The sequence below is a fragment of the Drosophila albomicans genome, chromosome 3 (genome assembly GCF_009650485.2).
Source record: "Drosophila albomicans strain 15112-1751.03 chromosome 3, ASM965048v2, whole genome shotgun sequence".
Classification (NCBI taxonomy): Eukaryota; Metazoa; Arthropoda; class Insecta; order Diptera; family Drosophilidae; genus Drosophila; species Drosophila albomicans.
This window is the reverse complement of record NC_047629.2, coordinates 55359529-55381692: the sequence shown is the minus strand read 5'-3', so window position 1 is coordinate 55381692 and position 22164 is coordinate 55359529. Positions and strand designations below refer to the sequence as shown.

Here is a 22164-nt window from a genome sequence, read left to right as displayed (position 1 = left end):
TTTGTTAACAAGTATAGTGATTTGTTGTGGTAAACCTAAAAGTATGGGAGGGTATTTGCACTATTATTGTATAATGTTTGTTGTTGTGATGATGTGGTTGTGGCGTCGGGTTTTTTCATATCCATTACAATTTTTGACCGAAGCCCTTAAATTTGTTGTAATATATCTATGCGTAGTTGTGAAAGGAGGAGCGTACACTTTATAATTGCTTTAATAAAATATGCGTGATTTTTTTGTGCAAATTTAATTTTCATGTTTTGCGAGAGCAATTCAATTTGCGAGTGCTCCTGTTAGTCTTTGGCATTCCTCAAATGTGCTATATATTAATATATCAATAAAAGGCCAGCTCAACGGCTAATCGGTTGAATGAACAATATCCCAAATTCCGCATAAATAAACCAAGATGATTAATATATTGATATCAATTTCACAAACTAAATGATAATGCAGTTGTAATTGTAGTTTGAGTGTGCCAAAGTAGACTTTGTACAAAGAATACTTTGTGTTTACTTGTTTGTTTGTTGGTTTCGTTATTGTGTTGCAACACTCAAAGCTGCAACTCCTTAAGCTCACTTTGTGTAAGTGTCCCCTTGATCCGACTCTTCTAGCGAAGTTTGACATGGGCAAAGACAACAACGAAATAATAGCTGTGGCATTAGTCCCGATAAATACAGAGACAAAGAAATACAGATGGATTGGTAGATAGATAGATGCCTTTGTGTCACAGCAATTGACAAAATAATCACTGCTACATGCTGTAGCTTGGCTTAGCTACAAGCTGCACGCTCTTTAAAACAACAAGCAACAAGAACAACATACAAATTGCGCCTAAACGAAAAAAGGCAGTAACAACGGCAATAACCACAGCAACAGCAACGGCAACGTTGCTAGCAACAAAAAGTAACAACTGCAAGATGCTCAGCAACATTTTCTCATGCGCACGTTTGTGGCATGTTGCAACATTCCCCACTGGCAACATTTGGATGCTGCTGCTGCTTTTGTAGTTGCTGCTGCCAATGTTGTTGTATCTGCCAGATACATTTGTGTTGTTAATGCTATTTTGTGCTTCGTGGCAACTTCGTACGTCGCTGGGCTTCGTGTGTTGCAGCCGTTTTCATTATATTTTCCGTGCGATTTTTCAACAGCTTGCAAAAAATGTTTTCAGTCTGCGCTTGTTGTCGTTAGTGGGTGTTTCGGAGCTCGCGCATTTTGCATGGTCCAGTCGACGAAGCAGGCACTATTGTTAGCCTCATTGAGATACAAATACAATTACTCGTACGCCGGCTGATCCTGCGTCCCCCGAACGTTCGTTGAACTTCGTCTTTTGTTAAACACCACTAGTGGCAGCAACAAAATAAACATAAACAAGAAAATAATACAAATATAAATAAAATTCGTACATGAAATAGCGGGCAAAAATGCTTACCGGCAAGCTCAAGCTTCCACTGTTGTTTACTAGTGTAAGTAAGCGAGCGTGTGTGTGTGGTGTTGTTTGTAAGTGTGTGTATATAAGTGTAAGCGGAAGTCATCGCAGCAGCCGTTGTTGTGCTGTAACGGAAGTATGTTATTAGTGCGACGGAAAATTGTATTTACTTAATATGTACTCCAAAAATGTTGAAACTCACAAGTTGTGGCACAAAAGTAAATCAAATTAATTCAAATTTATGGCAAAAATAAAAATCTGCATACGAGGGCGCTTAACTTGCAGATGTGTGAGTGTGTATGTGTGCGTTGTACGGCGAGTTGTCAAAAGTTTTAATTGAAGAAAACTTATGTGAAAGCTAAAGTTGCACACATAAATATTCGTTATGCTAATTGAATTACAACTACTGTAACAACCAATGCATGTCTGTGCGAAAGTCCTAAAGGAGGAGGATAAGTGACAACAAGAGAAAGGTGTTGAAAAAGGTTTGTCAATTAAGAAGCAATTTTTGTGTGCATCTTTAACCTTACGTTTAGTTTGCGTGTTCATATTGTAAGTAGCTCATGAGATAAGTAGTGTTGGGGTATTAACTTGAGTAAGCTTTACATGAGTAATCGATGAGCTGTAGCTTTTGCTCTGCTAGTCAATTCATAATTTTTTCAACCGAATGTATTGCATTGTGATCTAAGGAAAATCTAAATTTGTTTAAGGTTCTTTATAAAATAATTTGGTGTCTTGGAAATCGCAGATTCGCAGATCGCAAATCGCTCCTTGCTTTCTTAAAAAGGTAGTTATGAAAAGAACTTTTATTTTAAAAATCTTTTCTTTTTGTATTGACAATTTCTCCTAGACTGACGATCATTTATAGCTTTTTAATTATTTATTTTCCGTGCGATTACATTGGTAAGGTTTAAACCATTGAAGCAATACATGGTATACCTAACAACTATCTCTCAAACTTTATAAATTATTTCGCTTTGCCCATGAACAAATCCGTCATACTGGACACCATTATCTTTTTGCCCAAGCTCATTTCTTTCTCTGTTGTTCTTTGTCTGCTAAAGTGTTGTTGCTGCTGATGTTGTTGGTGTCTTTGTCCTTATCCTGTGTAGCACACGACGGCTGTTAGGCTGTCAATGTCATTTTAATGATTAAAGCTTCAACGGAAATAAAACGAAAATGTTGAGGTAGCCATGATGTGTTCTGCTCTCTACAACTTAATCATCCTCCGACGCAATTGCTTCCATACCACCCAGTTTTTTTTTTCTAAATTTTTGTTTTCTAATGAAAAAAAAAAAACATCTCTTTGCTCTTGTATTTTATATTCATCCCAAGTTGTGTTATTTGCCAACGATTGCAGCAGCCGGTTTGCCCCTTTCCGGCCTTCACTCTTATCCTGTAAGACCCGCAATTTGGCTTTGTTTTTCTTTTGGCCATGGCTTGTAATACATTTTTAATTTCGCTTAATTGAAAATGGTCCTCACTGCATAAATATATATATGAACAATAGATAGAGAAGGAGCTAAGTAAAGTGCCGCCGGCTATTGGTGCTACTGCTCTAGCTGCTGGCGAGGATCTCGGTGTTATTGGAAAAGTATCTCAATTACATTTCGTAATTACTAAGCACTGTTTGGACTTGGAGAACCACTAAATTGCCCGCATCGGTATTAGACTTTGTTTGCCATCCGTGGCACGCATAAAACGTGTGCCCACTGTGAATTGTTACTAAGACTGGGAGTCGACTAAGAATCATGCGGCACTGAGTTGGTCTGTTGTCTTTCTGTCATTTGAGAGGCAGAGAGCGACGAGGTGTTAAAAGCTGCTCACATATTTATATAGCTGTCTCTGCCATATATAGGCAAACATTTATACAAACAACAACGGGAACAGACTCGAGATGGTTGTTCGGCAGCGGGGTAACGGAAATGGGCAACTTAGGAGCTGTTGCAGTTGCAGTTGCAGTCTTCGAAAATTAGGTCACAGTTCTTGCCTCATGAATGAATAACTCTGCTTGCGGCGCCTCAACACTGGTGTTGCTGCTACTGGGGCACCTTCAGAAAGTGATTTTCACTGAGAGATTCCATTTGGCCAACTGGGAACTGAGGAACTGGGAGACTGTGTTATAAGCACATTTATCTTGCATGTATGCACTCGTTGCTCATAGTTTGTACTTCATACCATGCAACGTCTGTGCACTCATAACTCTATTGTGTACAATGACAAACGAGCGTTTAATTGCTCTAAATAAGTGTCAAGTCGCTGCAACGTTTGTTCTCTTTACTCACACAATTCCCTCAACTAGTCGCATCTTTATTTCGGCCATATCACAAAGAGTTAATGCCAAGTTTAAACTAATGAAACTCCCCCTAAAGTGTTATATACAAGATAATTTGACTAATTAATTTCCAATTGCTATTTAAAGCATATGCATGCGGTATGCGGTAAATTTATGAAAATTTGTAAAAAGATTTTTGTTTTAAATAGTGTTAAAAAAAATAATAGTAATGAATACTGTATTTCAATAAGTATATTTTATAGATTCTAAATACAGTAGATATGGTATAAATTTATATTTTGAAAAGGATTATTTAAGATTTAATTTCTCAATCATACACTATTAATATTGCCCATCGTACTTTATGTGTAAAGTTTTCTCCTTGCCACTCTGTGAGGCCACTTTGGCTCATTAACATTTTTCCCACAGGCTGCTTGGTTTCTACCTTATGCCTGGGCCTGGATCTTAGTTATTGCATATAAAGGTGACACTTCTAACCACCTCCAACGACAACAAAATGACGTCGTCTACGTCGTCAGAGCAACACTTTGACATAAATTAAAGAAGGGCACTTTGTATATACCCGCTGCGTTGTCCAGACCCTTCCACAGAGTGAGGCTGGGTAGAGTGAGGAATGGAACTGCTTGGACTGTAGACTACTCGCTGTTTGCATTGCATTTTGTCACACATTGCTGAAAGCGACGCCAATTTGTCTGAAATGTTTTGAATTCTAAACGTTGACAAGCACACGTTGAAAAGGGATGTGAGTTTGAGAGGTAGGGGAGGCTTTTGATAGTATCGTGCTTTCAACTTCACGTACCGTTGCTGCAGGCTGAATGCAGCTTCTGATGTGGATGCGATATCAGTGATGACGTCACAACTGACCGTATAGCGAATGTTTAAATTGTGAATTTCCCTTGAGTGTGTATGGATTTGAGTGGGTGTTATATGAGTTTCATATTCCCACGAGTTCCCATGTGAAGATAAACTTGACCAGGTTTGAGGTCTAACTCAGTATCCATATTGTGTTGCAGGTTGAATTCAAAACACCTGCCGCAGATGCCACAGTCACAGTCCACACACTTTTATGCAGACTCGCAATGATCTTATCGCCGCACAGGCCGAAAATGAGAAAGAGCAGCCCGAAAATAAAATAAAAGAATGCAACCAATGCTCAAAAAAGCTCGACTGTGAGATACTTGCTATCTCTTTTGGGTTTTCTTTTTATATGTAGAAAGCGACAAATTGTTTATTGAATATCTTCCAATTATACATAGAGTAGTAATCAAGAGTCACCAAATATGGTTGATTAAGTTTGAGTAAACTTTACAATTTGATTATTCAGAAGACATTCGGATGGACATCATATTTATATTAACTCAGTAATCGTTAATCTAATCAGTAGACCCTTTTCTACCTTATGCGTGTCGGGTATACATTGATACAAAAAGAAGTGAAGGACTTAAAAAAGAACTCCGTCCCGAGGTGGAGGCGACTGCCGTGCTACACATAGCATTGCGTCTCTGTTTTCGTCAGCGTCTGTGTTATGTCTTATCTGTTGATTCCATTCCAGCCGAATGGGGCTTGATGCATGCTGGATGTTGAGTCCGCTGCTTCGGCTGTTGCTGCTGCCGCCTTGGCCTTGGGCTACAGATTCAGCTGCTTTGTTTTTAACTCAAGCTCTGTTTTTACTCTAACTCCGGCCGTCGTTTGTGTGCTTTGACCATTTATTTACATACATACATTTTTGTGCGCTTGCGATTTGCTTAAGTCGAGGGCCGCAGCATGCCTTATTGTCTGGCCACGATGCGGATGCTGCAGCAAGACAAGAGACTGCGAATGATTATGAAAGAATGAACATAGGGAGACTACGACGAGGATATTGCTTGCTAATTTTCTATTTGAGTTCACGTTGAGCTTCAATTTATGCGTGGGTTGAGGTGTGGGCGATATTCATTTTGGAAACAAGACTTTCTGAGCTACTTTTCAGTATAAAAACTTTTTTAAACTTATTTTTCCAATTTTTAGTCGCTTTGTAAATAAAAAAATAGGGAGTAAAAGTTATAATTGTGGCTAATATTCAAATTTTGGTTTTAGCACTTTTTTCTTACTGTGTACAAGCACAAGATTTTTATGAAAATCTATTTTGAGAATATATTAAAAAAAACATATACATCATAAAGCTTGATATTGTGTTAAAAATAAATTTTATCTTAACAATTTCTATGTAAAACTTTAGTTGCATTAAAGAGTAATATGAGTGGAATTGCAATTTATATTGTGTTTTTTGAAGGGCTGGGTTTCAACAACTAATCTGTAGCTGCGCAACAAATTTATTTTGAGGCAGCTGCTTATTTTAACTTGTTGCGAGAGGTTGCGAGAGGAGAGCTTTTGTACTGCATTTATCTTATTTTACTCTAAAAATGCAATCAACTGACTAAATGATGAGTATTTTTAAAACTACAGTCTACTAGCATCTTTTCAAATATTTCTTGATCAGCATACAGTAAAAAATATTGACGTGCGTTCATGTAAGTAGTAAGTGAAACGTGCAGCCCAGGTTCCTGTAGTAGGCTTATCTCTTATCTATAGCGTTCTTAGTTGTTTTGCAATCTTTTTTAAACACTATAAACTCTTCATATTAAATCCCCGGACTCTGTACAGGAAATTCTATTTCGAATTTCGCTTTTAGTTGCGAATTGTTCAGCCTCTAAACGTAAGCTTCAATCAAATGGGAGTTTGGCACAATATGCCACATCTCATTCGGAAGCCAATTCAATTACTAAGCCCTGCACGCCAGATCTCCATCTCCCAATGGCCTTATATGTCAATGACCAGTTGCTGCAGCGGAGCTATCTGGGTTGTAAGGTAAAAGGCAACGATGACAAAGACAAACATAGGTAAAGCTTTTGGAAGCATTATAACTACATGTATAGTATGAGTGGAATGGGAGGCTGATTTGCACTCTTTATATGGGAGAATAAGTTCCCTCAATCCCGCAAAATTATTCCCCCGCTGTCGACGTTTGCTAGCAGTTGACAGTATTTTGCACTTGGATTTGTTGTTGATTATTTTCCTTCTGCGAAAGAAAAATATATAAAATATCCGTTTTGCTGCGCTTCGAAACAATGGCATTTTCATGTTTCACATAAAGTACAAACAAAATTCAACTGCAACAACAATGAGGCACAAACATTCTGAAGGCACTCGCAGCGATAGACCTTAAGTGCAATTTCGTTTTTCCCGATATTTCTGCCATTGGCGCCCTTTTAAGTGAACAAAGGAAATGAGAATTACAAGTAGCAACAAAGAAAAGCTGAAAGCAACTAACTGATATGAGTAGTAATTGACTGAGGATTGCTATCACGTACATATGATCTAATGTCATTGGAATGTAGACGTATTTTTCTTAGATAATCCACTGGAACCTTATATCCGCATGACCTATAAATACTCGAGTCAATTTCAGTATACCTCACAGTTCAATTGTGTAACTGAAACTATCGAAACATGGTAAGTTTCATCAACTACGGGTCACTTCATCAACTAATTCGTATGTCCTATACTAAGCATATTCAACGCCTTGCGATTCTTCTGCTGATGGTAACTGCTGCCCAGGCGAATGCCATTCAAAAATCCATACAACATCCCAATGAAATAAAGCAGCAAGTGCAGCCGGAGCAAACGAAAATTTCCAATGAAGTGCCAGTTCTTGTTGAGCAAGGCAATTCGATTGTCAAACAGGAGTTGCCAATATCCCAGACAATCTCTTCTGCTGCAAGACCCCAAAAGCTGAATCCTAAGCCGCAATCCAATTTGATCTCAGAAGAAACGGCGCCAGTTGAACGGAAACCTACTAATACGGCTATCAAGACTGAACAGCCTGCTGCCAAGGTGCCAGAGAAACAACCCAATGTCAGTGTTAAGGATCAGCACAAGCTACCTAATAATATTCCTGTAGCACCTGCTGCAGTTGGAGTCCTTCCATCTGTAGCAGAAAAAGCGGCGCCAGTTGAACGGAAACCAACTAATACGGCTATTAAGACTGCACAGCCTGCTGCCAAGGAACAAGAGAAACAGCCAAATGTTAATGCTAACGATCAGCACAAGCTACCTAATAATATTCCTGTAGCACCTGCTGCTCCAGTTGGAGTCCTTCCATCTGTAGCAGAAAAAGCGGCGCCAGTTGAACGGAAACCAACTAATACGGCTATTAAGACTGCACAGCCTGCTGCCAAGGAACAAGAGAAACAGCCAAATGTTAATGCTAACGATCAGCACAAGCTACCTAATAATATTCCTGTAGCACCTGCTGGTACAGTTGAAGCTTTGCCACCTGTAGCTTCTGTGCCTCTTACAGATGTTGTGGCATCTTCGGTCGCAGCAAAGCTTCCTGTCGTACCTGCAGCTCCTGTTGCAGTTAAAGCTCCAGTTGCACCTAAAGCCAATGCGGCTGCGGCTATTCATGAACAGCCTGCAGCTCCTGTTGTAGTTAAAACTTCGGCAGCACTTAATTCCCCTGTGGCTCCGGCTGTTCCTGAACAGCAACTCGCCAATGCTATTCCAAAATTAGAGGCTATGGTTGCAGTAGCTCCTGAAGCTCCTACCTCTCAAGTTGTTGATGCAGCTCCTGTGGCTCTCAAGGTTGATGCCGTCATTCCTGTAGTCGAGGAACAGAAGAAGCTCAATAATGTGTTTTCCAAAGGACAAGCCTCACATGTAGCTTCTGGTGTTACTGCAGGACTCGTGGCTAAGGAACAGCAGAAGTTACCCAGCGTGATTTCGAGCGAACAAGCATCTCCTGTAGTTTTCGTTTCCAAGGACCAGCAGAATCATTCCAATGCTGTACCCACGCAAGTCGCGAACGAAACCTTGACGCACGATAAGCACGAGGAACAGCTTGTATTGAAAGGCGAGCAAAAGCAGATTCAGGGTGAAAAGTTTGAAAATACTGACCAAAAAGTGGTGAGTCAAACTGGAGCTGAGCCACGTGTTGGCTTCCTCAACTCCTTTTACATTATTGAGGATAGTACGCTCAGCAATGACAGCGATTCAAATACAAGCAATGATACTTCTTCATCAACGCACAAGCATACGCATACACATGAACATATCTACTATAAACCAGCGTTATTCCCGCTCCCACCGCCGCCTTTTGTTAGCTTTGTTTCAGATTCGGCCAGCTCGTCATCAAATGGTTATGGCAACAAGTACGGAAACAGCAATAAGTACACCAACACTAGCGATAATACTAATTATTACTACAACAAATATGGCTCCTCATCTTCTGGCAACAAATACGGTACCTCATCTTCTGGCAACAAATACGGCTCCTCATCTTCTGGCAGCAAGCCAGGCTATTTTCCACTGCCACTGCTCCCCATTCCCTTTTGGAAACCTGGCAGTGTCTTCTCGTCAAATGAAAAGTATAATACCACTAGCACTTCGGATGATAAATTCTACAACTATAAGCCAAATTACTATGAGATTCCTTCATTCTACATTAACGAAAAGCGCGCTCACGAAGACGCGGGATCTTTTGGCAACCAGCAAGGTCTCGTGCTCATTGGCCATATCTTCCTACATATAAAACCTCAGAGTGGCAATGGACAAACAGCCGATTTCAGCTCCGCTAACACTGCATCCAATTCACTTTTGGACAACGACAAAACCAAGCCAAATACAGGCAATGTTGTTAAGGACGACAGCTCGGCAAAAATTGAAGAACCTCTTCACAACTCTCAACTACTGCTGCAACCTCTTGTCTATCCTACGAACAATGAGAATTCTGAAGGCAATACCAATCCTTTACCTAATCAAATCAACGAAATCTATAGGAGCTTACATCTTGTACATCCCACCACCCAACAACGCTCTCAATCTCCAGATGTTAGCGAAGAGGGCGCTGTTCTCTTTGCCGTGGAGATACCGAAGCCCATCTACCGCTTTTTCAAGTCCGTCTTTGGTGTCTTCTCTTATTGATATATAGTTTGATATATCCATACATGAAATATCAACAGCAACAATTCATTTCTATAGATCCTAATTAGTACTTAAATTGAAATTAAATAAACTTTTCCATGCAAATGAAACATGCATATTTCATAGACAGTAATACAAAGAAAAAGATATAGAATAAATTGCTTCGACATTTAAAAGTCGTTTAAAGTTTAGCTTCCGTGTTTTTACGCTTTAGTTTTGGATTTACTATACCGTGGTATTTTCCATAATTTAAATTATGTGCTCTTTGATCTTTTTATATTTTGTTTTGTGTGTGTGCGCTACACATTCATTCGAGTGAATAACACACAAATGAAAACTGCACCCACGAAGATTTGCTTCGCAGTGAACTCAGAATTATTTTAATCAAAATCTGAGTACAATTCTGTTTACCATTATACAAAATCATATCAAGCTTACAATATGGAGCCCTTCCCACACATCTTGTTTCTCTTCAACCCATACAACGTATTACATTTACTTGATTATTATTTAAAGGATATTTTCGGAGCAAAAAGTTTGGGGCATATCTTGTTGGCATTTGCCATTTTAATGAATACATAATTAGTCTTTTTGCCAACCATTCACCCTTGCACACATGCATGGGGATGCTCTTGAGCACCTGCTGAAATCTTTACATATATAAATTTTGCATGCAGTAGCACGTTCCACTTGCTTCTGTGTGTTTGTTTTTGTGTGCATTCAGTTATCTGGGTCCAGTTGGCGCTTAACCCTGCTTATTGGTTCATTTCATGCTCTCCGTCTTACAATATTGAGATAATGATTGCGCCCAGCTTCACAGTATCAGCCCTCATAATTGACATGATTACGTTGCGAACCATGCACAATTTATGTTTGTATTTCACTTGAAAATGGGCGGGAATCGAGTAGGGCAATTACTATTTGCTGATAGAGATTTTTTATTAAATTCTTTTTATGAGAATGCGATTTCTTTAGCATGAAACACAGTTCCAAATTCAATTGCCACCCAGACTACGCTTACTTTATTTGTGTGGTAGGATTATTTGATAATTTCAGTGATTGGCATTATTCATGTAGAATTTACATATGTAGGTTTGATTAAATTTTAAACAAACGAAACACATTGCTGACATACCTTTGACCGCGCTTGAACCGCAAAATAAGCATTGTGCAACTGTGCAGGCATTGCTACGTCTGTGTGGTATGTACTTCGAACGTTGTATTTACACAGCAAGCGCTTTGCATTGCGTCTGATTTTTGATTTCAACTTTAAAGTTAAAGTGCACCAAAATGTAAGCTACAGCCTTTCAAGATACTTGCTGGCAAAAGTTTATTACCCAAAGGAGCTGCGGCGAAGCCCATAAATATATCATGAAATCAAAAACTTTCGGTCCCGAACTTCTGCGCAGTTCTTTGACAGACTCTAAGCGGGCTCTCTTTGATTGGTGGTACAACCTCACTCCTCCCCACTCATCATCGTCCTTTTCTTTGCTAGCGGAACTGGCTTGCGTGTTAACGTGTGTATGCAAAGAATAGCAGGCCAACAATACAAGTTGAGTAATGCGCTTCCGTTTCCGCCTGCCACGTTTTGGCAGACCACTTGCTATGGCGCATTTCACTACCACACTGCCTGACTTCTTTGCCATTCACTTTACCTAATTCAATAAAAGTTGTGTACATTTAATTTTAAAACCTGTCGTTCTCTTTCGCACGCTTGCTGGAGTGAACTTGACCTACGCGTGCTTAGCAAATTAATGGCGTTCTAATTAATATGCTATATAATTTCAACACCCACAGCATTCCGACTCATTCTGTTTTTTGGCCGTTGGCTCCTGCCAAGTGCTGCATCCTTGCCAGCTCTTCCAAGTTTGGGTGTCTGAGCTCAGTGTTGTCAATTTGTAGAAATTATGCTATCCCATAACAACTCGTTGAACACCTTCTGCTATTCTTACTTCATGCTGTTAGTTATTGCGCATAAGACAGGTGTTACTGTAGTAGCAATTGATTCGTTTGCTCTTACCTTGACTTATATGAAGGGATTTTCATAGAGCTTTCCATTTTTTAAAGTTTTCCTTTGTTATTTACCTCTTTGATACAGCTTATTTAATTGTTGTTCTTATTTTTTGTAGCTCGCTCTGTTAGCTGGCGGGAACGTCGCTTTTTTGGTGCTCTACGCTCTGGTAAACGAAAAAACGGTAAGTGGCAAAAGCTGCTCCAGAAGCCTAATGAAATCAATTAAGAAAAACTAGCTAGGCATTGAAATTGTGGTTGCAGTGATTCCTCACAACAACAAATTAAAAGGCTAGACAAAGGGTAAACAAGCTGGGCTTTAACCACCTTGTGGGCTACCCAATTCAATTACAAAATGAAATATCGCTTGGTCACTGTCGACACAAAAATGGGGCACAGTAAAAGTTAGGTAGAAGAAATAATTGTGTGCAGGAGCGCTAATTTGGCAATAATGATCAGAATTTGCAAAATGCATATACGTATGTTATTAAATAATTACGTCCAACTGTGTAATAAAATTGTTCAGTTGAGCTTTATTGTATTGTCCCAAGATATGAAACCTACCAGATTGTATAACAGACTTTTTTAAAGCAGTGTGAGCATTGGTCAGGCTACCTACATATGAGACATTTCCGAGGCATGTTTGTTTCACCTCTACTGGCAGTTGACTGTAGGCCTTGGGTATTGCATAGTGGGAGCTGCACACAAAAACCATTTAAGCAAAGTCAATAGATTTATTTAGACTTCAGACCAGTCGAATGCAATTGAATATTGCCCGTAACTGGCGTGTAGGCAATCGATAGATACACAAATTGGGTTTACCCTTTGAATGCAGCAAGCCTCACGGAGTCAATTTATCAACTCTCTCTTTATTCCTTTTTAAAATGGACGGTTTATTTTATAAAAATGTTGGTAGTTCTTAGTTAATATGTGTGCGCAAAAGCTTAAAAATGTTAATACCAGTGGCCAAAGAGCTGAGTTCACCATCTATGTATGTCTCAGTCGTTGAGTCGTCTTAATCTCCTGGTTTTGTCTCAATAAACCTATATAAGCTTGGTAGAGGATTATTATGGATACAAAATTGTTGTGGTCTTAAATTTCATTATAAACTAAATGCCTTTAAATAGCCAATTTGCTACAAGCTAAAATGGCAACTGGCGCCAGCAACCGTTTTTCCATACAAGACCACCCGTGGGGCAACCAACAATAATAAGAACACACAGTGAGGTAGTAACTAGTCAGTCAGCTGGACTATGCGGTGAGGAGGCGACACATTCATCATGACCCTCAAACACGTTGTTCGCTGCCACTTTCAATTAAACTCAAATTATGTTGGTGCTCAGCGAGTGGTACTTGACATTGCCATCTGCATCTGCCGGTTTTATCCTGACTTCCTCATCGCCCAAATCTTTCTTTGAGTGATCAATCCAACTTATGCCAACCTTTGCTGACTTTGATCAACTTGAAATGAAGTCGCTATCCTCAGCTGACATTCGAAATTGATTATGGGACGTCTGTCAACTTTAATAATTCGCTGGCTTTTTTTAGTGGCCTTCATTTCATTGTACGTAATTCTCTAAGGCTCATCTGTAGTTCAAGTTTGTTATGTACACTCTCCATCATTAGTAACACAATAAAATGCTGTATGGCTAACATTATTAGTAATCTTGATCTACATAATTTTGTCTACAATTGATAGGTTGACTTGAATTGACAATTTACATTTTTTAATTAGATTTTAATATGTTTAAATATTTTTAGAATTTTGGTGCGAAGTAGAGAAGTTTTATTGGTGGCTCCTGCTCTTCTAGATCGGTAAAAAGTCTTGCAGCAGCCATTTTTTCACAATAATTGCAACTCGTCATGCTCAAGCCACAAATATACTTAATCACTTTGGTGAATTTAATAATTTTTTATCTTCGACGAGGTAATGAAAAACTACACAAACTGAAGAATTGAAAATATTTACAAAAAGCTTTGTTAGCGAAGTTTCATTACAAACTGGCTAGTATTTTAATATTTGGCATCGATCCCATTTTGCCGAAGCGGAATTGTAACTGTACTCGAACTTGCAAATTGTATTCAAAGACATGCATTGTTGTTTGCCATTTTTAATTGTTCACTAAAAATATGCAATGGCTCGCAGTCGAGAGCTATGCAAATATTTGATGTTGAGGTTGAAGGACGCGGCTGACCGTAGTCATGAGCTGTCCTCCGGCAAATAAAATGCGAATTTGGCAGAAAGACAGTACGAGACAGCAAATTGTTTGCGGATTTCGATTTCGACGTCTACAACGACAACGCGAAGTCAACTTCATGCTTGACATGGCCTTTGCGGCAGGAATTCTTTAGGAAAAGCCAAGTGGATAAGATGGCGAATGATTTCGTTTACATGACTTAAACAATTTTGTAATTACTTTGAGGCGAATGCAAATGCAGCTAGTGCTTGAACCTAGGCTTAAGGAATTCTAAGAGAAAGACTGGGCATTGGGTTGGTTTGGGTAACTGGAATTTTATAATTAATCTGCAACGTTTTCACACGATTTGATTCACAACCAGGCATCCCTCACATCAATGAACTCGTCTTGCTCCTCGGCATAATCAGTCGCCTCCGACTCCTCCTGGTCATGACGCGCATAGTGATTGAATAGCATATCCCGATGCCCAGACATCGGCATCACTTTTCCGCTCTCACAGCCATGCTTATCCTCATACGTGATCTCTCCATGGTCCAACCCATGACTATGACTGGTACTGTGACTTGCACCATGATTGTGCCCAAGACTGTGACTGACGTGTCCCTTGCCGGTTCCACCTTCTCCGGAAAATCCCACTACCTTGTAGACAGTCTGCTTAATGCCGCCACCACCAGAACCATGCAACATCTTGTAGACGGTGTGCGTGTGATGATGCGTTTTCACCTTAACAGGCACGTGGATGACCAGTCGTCGACTGGAGATACGCCTTGCCTGCAGCGATTTCGCTGTCATTAGCAGCAGCAACAGAGCCACCAACATGTTGCACGCCGTCGAGCGTTGGGCGGGAAGCTGAATATGAAAAAAAGAAAAGTTTAGACACACTGAATTGCAGTAAAGATTGGGTGACGACATTTCATTTAATATATAATCACACAGATGAAATAATCTTCATTTATTTCGTATAGTAACAAGTAACAGATTCACAAGAAATTCTATTTTCCACTTTAATCACTAATTTTATTACGCATTTTGACGTTATTAACTTTGATTGTGGTTGTTTAAAGCCATTTGGGTATACGCGTTTGTTATATGTATATTTAACGCACAAAAATATATTTGTTATTAACATTTCAAATTGTAAACTTTAATTAGCCTCACTCACTCACTTGCGTCATTGGTTGTTGAGAGGACTAGTCCTTTTATTGAAGCGCTTTCCTGTTTCTTTCCGCTTTGCCACCGTTTGAGGCACGTTCACTGATCGCACTGCTTGGGCGGGTGATCAGTAGCCGAGCTTATATATCGACGTTGTGCTTGAGACAGGTTCAGTGCACTGTGGATCTTATGGATAGCTCAGCTTATTAGAGAGTGTCGATTGCATATTGTATGTTGGATTTGATGTACCCGCTGTTTTGTTTTGTTGCAGCTTCCATTCCATGCCACATTTGCATGTGTTTAATTATTATTAATATGTTGCCGCGCTGGATAGTTTGCTGTTTATTGTATGCTCATAGGGCTGCAGGGGGCGCGTCGTTTTGCTGCGCACTCGTGCGCTCCACCTCACTATAAAAAATACTACAAAAAAAGTTGATAAATAAAAAAGTGGCAACAATTGAACAGTTTTCGCCGCAGCTTCTCACCTGATCTGCCCCCACGTTGAGCCCACATGCAAAACGGAAGCTATCTCCACCAGGCGCTCACTTACAACTAGTTCCACTGTGACTATGAGTACTACACACTTATTGCATATTCAAAGAAATGCCAATCATTCAACTACTTATTTAATGCATATCAATTCAATTTCAAATGCCATTTCCCAACAACAATTGCAATTTTATGTTACAGTTGCAATTTTTTAATTTTTGTTAGCTAACGTCGTAAGAGACGGAAGCGACATAGATCTTGTAATCGTTATTTGTTATTTATTTTAATATTTATTACTCGGAGAGTTAATTAAGTACGGCATAAGTGAGCCATATGCGACCGGTTTCACTCTCGTTTGCTTACAAACAGTTTCTATAACTTGCCTCAGTTTCTGCTCTTAATTAAAGAGCTCTAAGCAATAACCAAATAATAATGATATGAAATCAAATTAAGCAAAATGGGAAAACTAGTTTATGAGCTGAAACTTCACATTTTTTAATAAGATTCAGAAATTATGAAATTGTAGAAAACCAAATTATTGAGGTGCATCAATATTGGAATCCTTTTAGTCATTTCGTGAAATGTCGATTTATATATCTCAATTTTCCCTTTATTTAACTTTCATCGAATTTCTCCAATAATAATAAAAAAAAAATAGTTGCATTAATAAATAATAAAAGAAATACGAAATTTCTTTTATTATTCGCTTTTGATTGCATAATCAGTTAGTCAGTATACACTTGGAGTTTATGCTCAAGTAGCGCACATGTGTTTGTGTTTTCATAAAAGTAGCATGCGCATTTTTCTTGGGTTTCCAGTATCTTCCTCCCTCCACTCCTCTGCGGCCTGCCGCTCCGTAATCCGAGCTAATGAAACTTGGACCAAAAAAAGTTGAACGGATAAAGCATTCGACAATAAGTAAAGTAGTCTCGAAATGCGTTTTGCGAAAAGTATCTCATGAATTCTATAACTTTATGGACCCACTCTAATTGTCCAAAACACGAAGCTGAAGCAAGGGGATGAATGGGTGGCAAAACCTACCTCAATGCCAAAATGTTTGTAAGGGCGCAGTTATAATTTGTATCAACTTTTATTAGCGGCAGCAGACATGTTGCATGTGGCAACTACATAACAGCTGCTCGAGCTGTACTGTAAGTTGTTGTTGCTGAGAAATGTTGTTGCCTGTGCCTAGTCATAAAGTGCATGTGAAATTGCCAAAACACTCACACAACTCTACTCGCACACCACCTACACCTAGCCAATGAACGTGTATAAAAGCAGCAAAAAGTTTCTCATTTACACCAGGAGCTAAAGAAAGGGAAATACAGAGGGCGTTTTCTGTGGAGGCGTTTTAGAATGTTGACTATAAACCGAGGCGCTGACAAACTGAAGTGCAAACGAGGGAGCAGCGACCCAGAGTCAAATACAAACTTTAGCAACCTAAAGCTAAACATGCACTAAGAAAAAAAACACTTTCTTTAACTAGTTAAAAATAAATACCATTGCTAAATAATATTAATTGAATACAATTTAGCATAGAAGTTCTTAATTTTAGAGTATTTATTTGTACATAAATATATTTTCATAAAATATATTTGGCTATGCTAAAAGTACCTGTCTACGCATAGTAAATATAAATGGGAAGCATTTATTCACAACCTTAAGACTAAAATTGGTTGTGTAGTATTTTAATATATGTATTTCTTACGTATATTTTCCTTGACTTTAAATTGCAATTTTTCTCACAGTGCAAAGATAGCCTAAAGCCCCACTGTACCAAACCGTAAATCCGGCAATTGCGAGGTAGTTCCGGGCATCACAATAACTTCTTCTTTATCCGGCGAGCTCGTAAATTTTGGGAAATTACAACATGAAAGTGCTGGGGAGGACACCGACTGCTCCGTGGTTCTAAATTAAATAAAAACGCGTTAGGTTCACGTGCAGGACTAAACTGGCTCTATAGAACTGCTGGGCAATGGGCGGTGGGTGGATGGTAGATGGTGGACAATAGGCGTGGTCGTGTTGCTGGTATTTGGTTAAAAGTTTTGTGCAACTGTTGGCAAAATTGTGGGTCGAGGACTAGGGCCAATCACAAGTTGGCGTTAATTAAAGCTATAGTCAGGTGTGGACTTCAGAACGAAGAGAGTGTATGGAAAACTTAAGGGATTTGTCGATGCGCGTACAGATTTGTACGAGTAGGAAGTAGAAACAAAGCAGTAAAAGTTTTGCCATGCGCTTCAGATTTATGCCAAACTAAAGCACTTGAAGTCAAAGTAGTTGGCATTTAATGGCTGTATTATTGGAGTTTACTCAAAAAAGTACCCAAATAAATGGGATACGCTGTTTGACCATCTGAAGCAACGAGTGTGGTTGGTAAAAAATGGAAGGAAGAGGAGGGGACAGAGAAAAGTGTGAAGGAAGAGTGAGGTAAGTTAAGTGGCAGAAACTTGAGTGAATTTGTGCGTTGAATTGGAACAATTGATTTATGCGGCAATTTGAGTCGAACTGATTAAAGGTAAACAAGTAGTTAAGCTACATTTGAGTGTGTTCGAAAAAACGCCTACTTACTAGGGGTCTTAAATGTTTTTGCTGAGAATCTAGTACATTTTTAGTATTTTTGCGATATGTTAATTTGATATATTTTCAATTTAATACCGCACTGTTTTGATTTTATCCAAAATGGGTAACGGGTTTCTCACAGTCGAGCACACTCGACTGTAGCGTTCTTCCTTTTTCGAAATTCAAGTCTATTGTCATGACCTACGCTTCTTGGTGGTAAGGTGGTATCCAAGTTGAATCTTAGACATACTCATTTATGCCAGCAGCTATTAATGCAGCTTTATCTGGCCACATCATAGCGAGACTTGAGAAGTGACCGTCATCTGCCTAAAGTCGAATTCAGCTCGAACACATCAGCTAGCTATCTAGTACAGCCACCTGCGTAAGGTGAGGTCTGTACAGCTTGCAAATTTCCCCAGTGAAACAGCACTTTAAAGCGGGACGTGAATTGTTTAGGTTCTTCTTCGCTATTGTGCCCTGAAGACTTTTTGGCGTAACAATGTTGTGGCAATAAATTTCGATTACATAATTTGTAAATTGTTATAACCCGGTAAAATTACCATGAAATCTTTCACAAAACATTACAAAATCTGCCACCATGCAATTCTGAGATTCCTTAGCAGTCTCATTCTCATCGTCTCTTCATAAAGCTTTATGGCTCTTGACTGCGCATTTGGTCTCACCATGTTAGTCATGAAACGAGCCTTCTTAAAAAGAAGTCTAAGTATCTGCATGTTTCTTCGTGTTTGGGTGGCCTTCACTATCTTTACCCCTAAGGACCGCGTAGCACACTTCTCAGTTCATTGCATAGATGATTTCACCAAATGTGTCGATTATTTTTTATGTCGGATTGAAATTCTTTCTCTTAATTTTGCTTCCCAACTGCCAAATCTATATCAATTCAATTTTTACAGTCCAATTAGCTTTGGCTACGCTCCACAAAATTGAATTAGTTTAGGTGAAGCTCAGGAATGCTTATCTTGAGTTTGTTATCATAGACTAGGCAGGTTCTTTTGCTATTTTTCGTGTTCGTGATGGGCCATTAATAACAAAAAACAAATTTATCGTGCACAATAAAAAAACGCTGAAATAATTTACATGGCACATTTTTCACGTTTTCTGCAAAACCAAACGAATTGAAATTTATAACAATGTCCTGTCCCCTAAAAGGACTCTTCACGCCCTCCTCTGCTTCCTTACATTCACGTGGCTACCGCGAACAACAATGAAATTTTAATAAAGCATGGTGCGTATCAAAGACCGAGTAGAAAAATAAAATTAAGAGGAGGGGTAGGAAAATGGCAAAGGCAGCGTGACACGACAAGAGCGATAAGTATAGATGAATGACAGTCCCTACCAACTAAAAGGGCTAGAAATGCCAGATTTATTTTATTCATTACGAAATTAAATATAACAGACCACGCTCGTCACTATGTGTTATTTATATTTCCAATATTAACAGAGAATTTCGTGTTTAGTATTGCTTTAATAGATATGAGAGAGAGGGAAATAATCTTGTAAAGAAGAAAAAACCTCCTTCCCGAACATTTGTAAAATATACTATATAACAAATTACAAAGGAACTACCGCTAAGTTACCATGAATGAAAAATCACAGATTTAAATTTTTAAGACGAAAGCCAAGTACTTGGTTTGAAACATTCTAGAGTCGCATAGAATTATTACCGAATTATAAAAATAAAATAGAAGAAGTAATGGGTACAATAGATTAGAAATAGGAACATTACGTGTCATATTAGATTAGCAAAACTACGAAAACGATTGGAGCCGTGGTACTTGTCATCCCAAATGTCGTGTCACGTGCTCATCACAAAAAAGTATTGACAGAGGTTTGTATGAACTGAAGGAGAACGCTTTGAAAAACGACTAGTCGTAGGCTGCGTGTTCTTAAAGTTCAACGGCACTTCAAGACATATTTGTCGTAAAGGCCAAAGTGCACTCCAATATTCCTTCCACTTCCTCCATCGTTCTCTTAGCTGTGACCCAACGCATGATGGAGAGAAAATGAAATGCGTTGTGCGCGTTTCCGTTTCCGATGTACTCCGCTCGAATGTTGGGCTAAGTTCAGGTTTGAGTTTCTGTTTTTGGGTCTGCTCCAGATGGCATATTTGAATTTGCATGCCGCCCGCAGCACTCTCTGCTTTTCGCTTTGATGTTGCCTTACTCTCCCTTTATGCCCCCAGCTTCCTTGCTTGTTTGCAGTTTTTCATCGGAATGTTTCTTTTTGGTTTTTTTTGTGTGCGCACTTGTATCTCTTCACAGCCAGCTGCATGTCCTTTGACGCTTATCAACCTCTTCTTTCCTGTTTGGTCTTTCCCATTACTAACGTCTTTAGCAGCCGCATTTGCCTTTTGTTAACTTGATTTTGCATCGACTGTGCCTTGGCCACTTCTTGACCGTATGCATGAAGTGGAATAGAATAAAGTGGATTGAACTCCACGACTCGAAGTTGTTCATTAAGTTTGAACAATTGCCACATTCGATTTAAGAAGTCTACTTTGAGCTGTTTAATAATTAGTTGTAGCTTTTTAATGCTAGCGAAAAGTTTCTGATAAAATTTTTAAAAGTTAAAAGTATGCACCAGGGCGCTAAAAGGTGTTTATTGCCAAGAAAGGCCTGCAGCCTTAACCCACAACATTTAAATTTATTAACGCCATAAAATCATAATTTTTGTGAAACGATCCACAAAATAGGCTCATAAATATTTAAAACCATTTAAAACACAAAAACGCCACACAAAGAAACGTGGCGAATGCCACAAATTTTATTGCCATGACCAATAACAACCTGACTGCAATCTGACTAGAGGCCTATGTCTTCCCCTCTATGTATCTTATGACTACGCGCTGACTAGACCTCCTGTGCGTTGTAGTCAAATCAAGTCAATAAAAATGCAAATTCATTTTTGATCGCATTTAGTGGAAATCGCACCTACTGAATGTCTTCGACCACCCAAAATGCAACAAACCATTAAAAAGATATAAAATTGGCTTACGTAGATACAGTCGCACTCCCCTTTTTTTCTTGATCATGATTCGTGCTAATTGAAGAGCTAAAAAACTCAAATTTGTGTAAATTATTTTACGTATAAATTTGAACATTTGATGAGGCTGTAGTTAACCAACTTCCAACTTCAAGGAACATCAGGGAGCAGCCCAACGACCAGGCTAGCGCTTGCCCTTGCTAGCGCTGTCAACAGAGACTGGGACAACCCGAGACTCCAGCATTTTACGAGCATTGTCGTCCGACGTGTTGTGTCTTTTAGTTTAGCTTATTTTTATGGTTTTCATGGTCCATTCGTTACATTTTTTGATGCGACTCGGCAGCATTTTTATTTACTGAACGACTTTAGCAGGTATGGAAAGCGAGAGTATTGATAACAAGTGTTTTTCAAAATATTACCAGTGAAAGCTGTATTAGACTTCGAGAAATAGCAACAATTGCATAGATTTATTGAATTATGTTTCATTTTTGAGTTGTGATGAATGCTATGGGTTAGCATTTGAGCTTTTTGTTCGAAGAATTTCACAATGACTTGATAAAAAGATAACAATTAATCGTGCAACTATTTGCAATAAAGAAAAGCATTTATCAAGCTGACGTGGTTTATCCCATCCCGTTAATGCAGATGCTAAGACTTCTTACATGAGCTCGCATTATTCACAAGCTTGCAGAAATTTGGGCTATCACAGTATGTTCAATTTTATAATAATAGTTGAATACTAAATATAAATTTGGAAGAATAACCTGAAAAATACATAGTGCGATTAAAGATTCGAGAATCTCAAAATTACTTTGCCTTAAAATGTAATAATATGTAAAAGTCAATTGTATTTAATATATATGTACATACCTGTATGTAAATGCCATGGAAAAGTTAGGACGAGGTCAAACACTATATTTTTCTTTCATAACTACAAATTCAATACTTTGCGCCTTTTTGTAAAAGGTAACTGCTATTCCATCATTATAAAGTTGTGCTTTCTAGCATATTTTGTATGCGTTTGCTTGTCTGCTGTCTGCCGTTTGTTTCGCTGAGTTGCGAGTTAAGAGTTT

The 22164-nt window shown here is 38.8% G+C and overlaps 2 protein-coding genes across 7 annotated transcripts in view; one reads left to right on the top strand and one right to left on the bottom strand.

Annotated features, from left to right (window-relative positions):
• The window catches only part of LOC117572531 (uncharacterized), a 39962-nt gene that overhangs the window by 12646 nt on the left and 5152 nt on the right, over nucleotides 1-22164 (top strand). The window contains exons 1-4 of one of the 5 annotated variants that reach the window (XM_052005286.1): nucleotides 1269-1908; nucleotides 7112-7211; nucleotides 7269-8663; nucleotides 8861-9000. The exons of 1 other annotated variant lie outside the window; for it this stretch is intronic. In XM_052005286.1, coding sequence (XP_051861246.1) covers nucleotides 7209-7211; nucleotides 7269-8663; nucleotides 8861-8926 — 1464 coding nt within the window. In that variant the 5' untranslated portion in view covers nucleotides 1269-1908; nucleotides 7112-7208 and the 3' untranslated portion in view covers nucleotides 8927-9000. Of the gene's footprint in view, nucleotides 1-1268; nucleotides 1909-7096; nucleotides 7212-7268; nucleotides 9778-11809; nucleotides 11876-22164 lie in introns of those variants that run through there. 3 more of the 5 variants (XM_052005284.1, XM_052005285.1, XM_034255394.2) reach the window with 3 other exon arrangements.
• Nucleotides 13651-15166, bottom strand: LOC117572535 (uncharacterized). Of its 2 annotated transcripts, none has more exons than XM_052005293.1 (2): nucleotides 14821-14907; nucleotides 13651-14737 (listed from the first exon to the last, which is right to left on the bottom strand). In XM_052005293.1, exon 2 carries the CDS (start codon nucleotides 14705-14707, stop codon nucleotides 14240-14242), a length of 468 nt encoding a protein of 155 aa, XP_051861253.1. In that variant the 5' UTR covers nucleotides 14708-14737; nucleotides 14821-14907; the 3' UTR covers nucleotides 13651-14239. The 2 variants fall into 2 exon arrangements, with proteins under 2 accessions (XP_051861253.1, XP_051861252.1); XM_052005292.1 differs by lacking the exon at nucleotides 14821-14907 and adding an exon at nucleotides 15055-15166 and having other exon boundaries at nucleotides 13652-14737.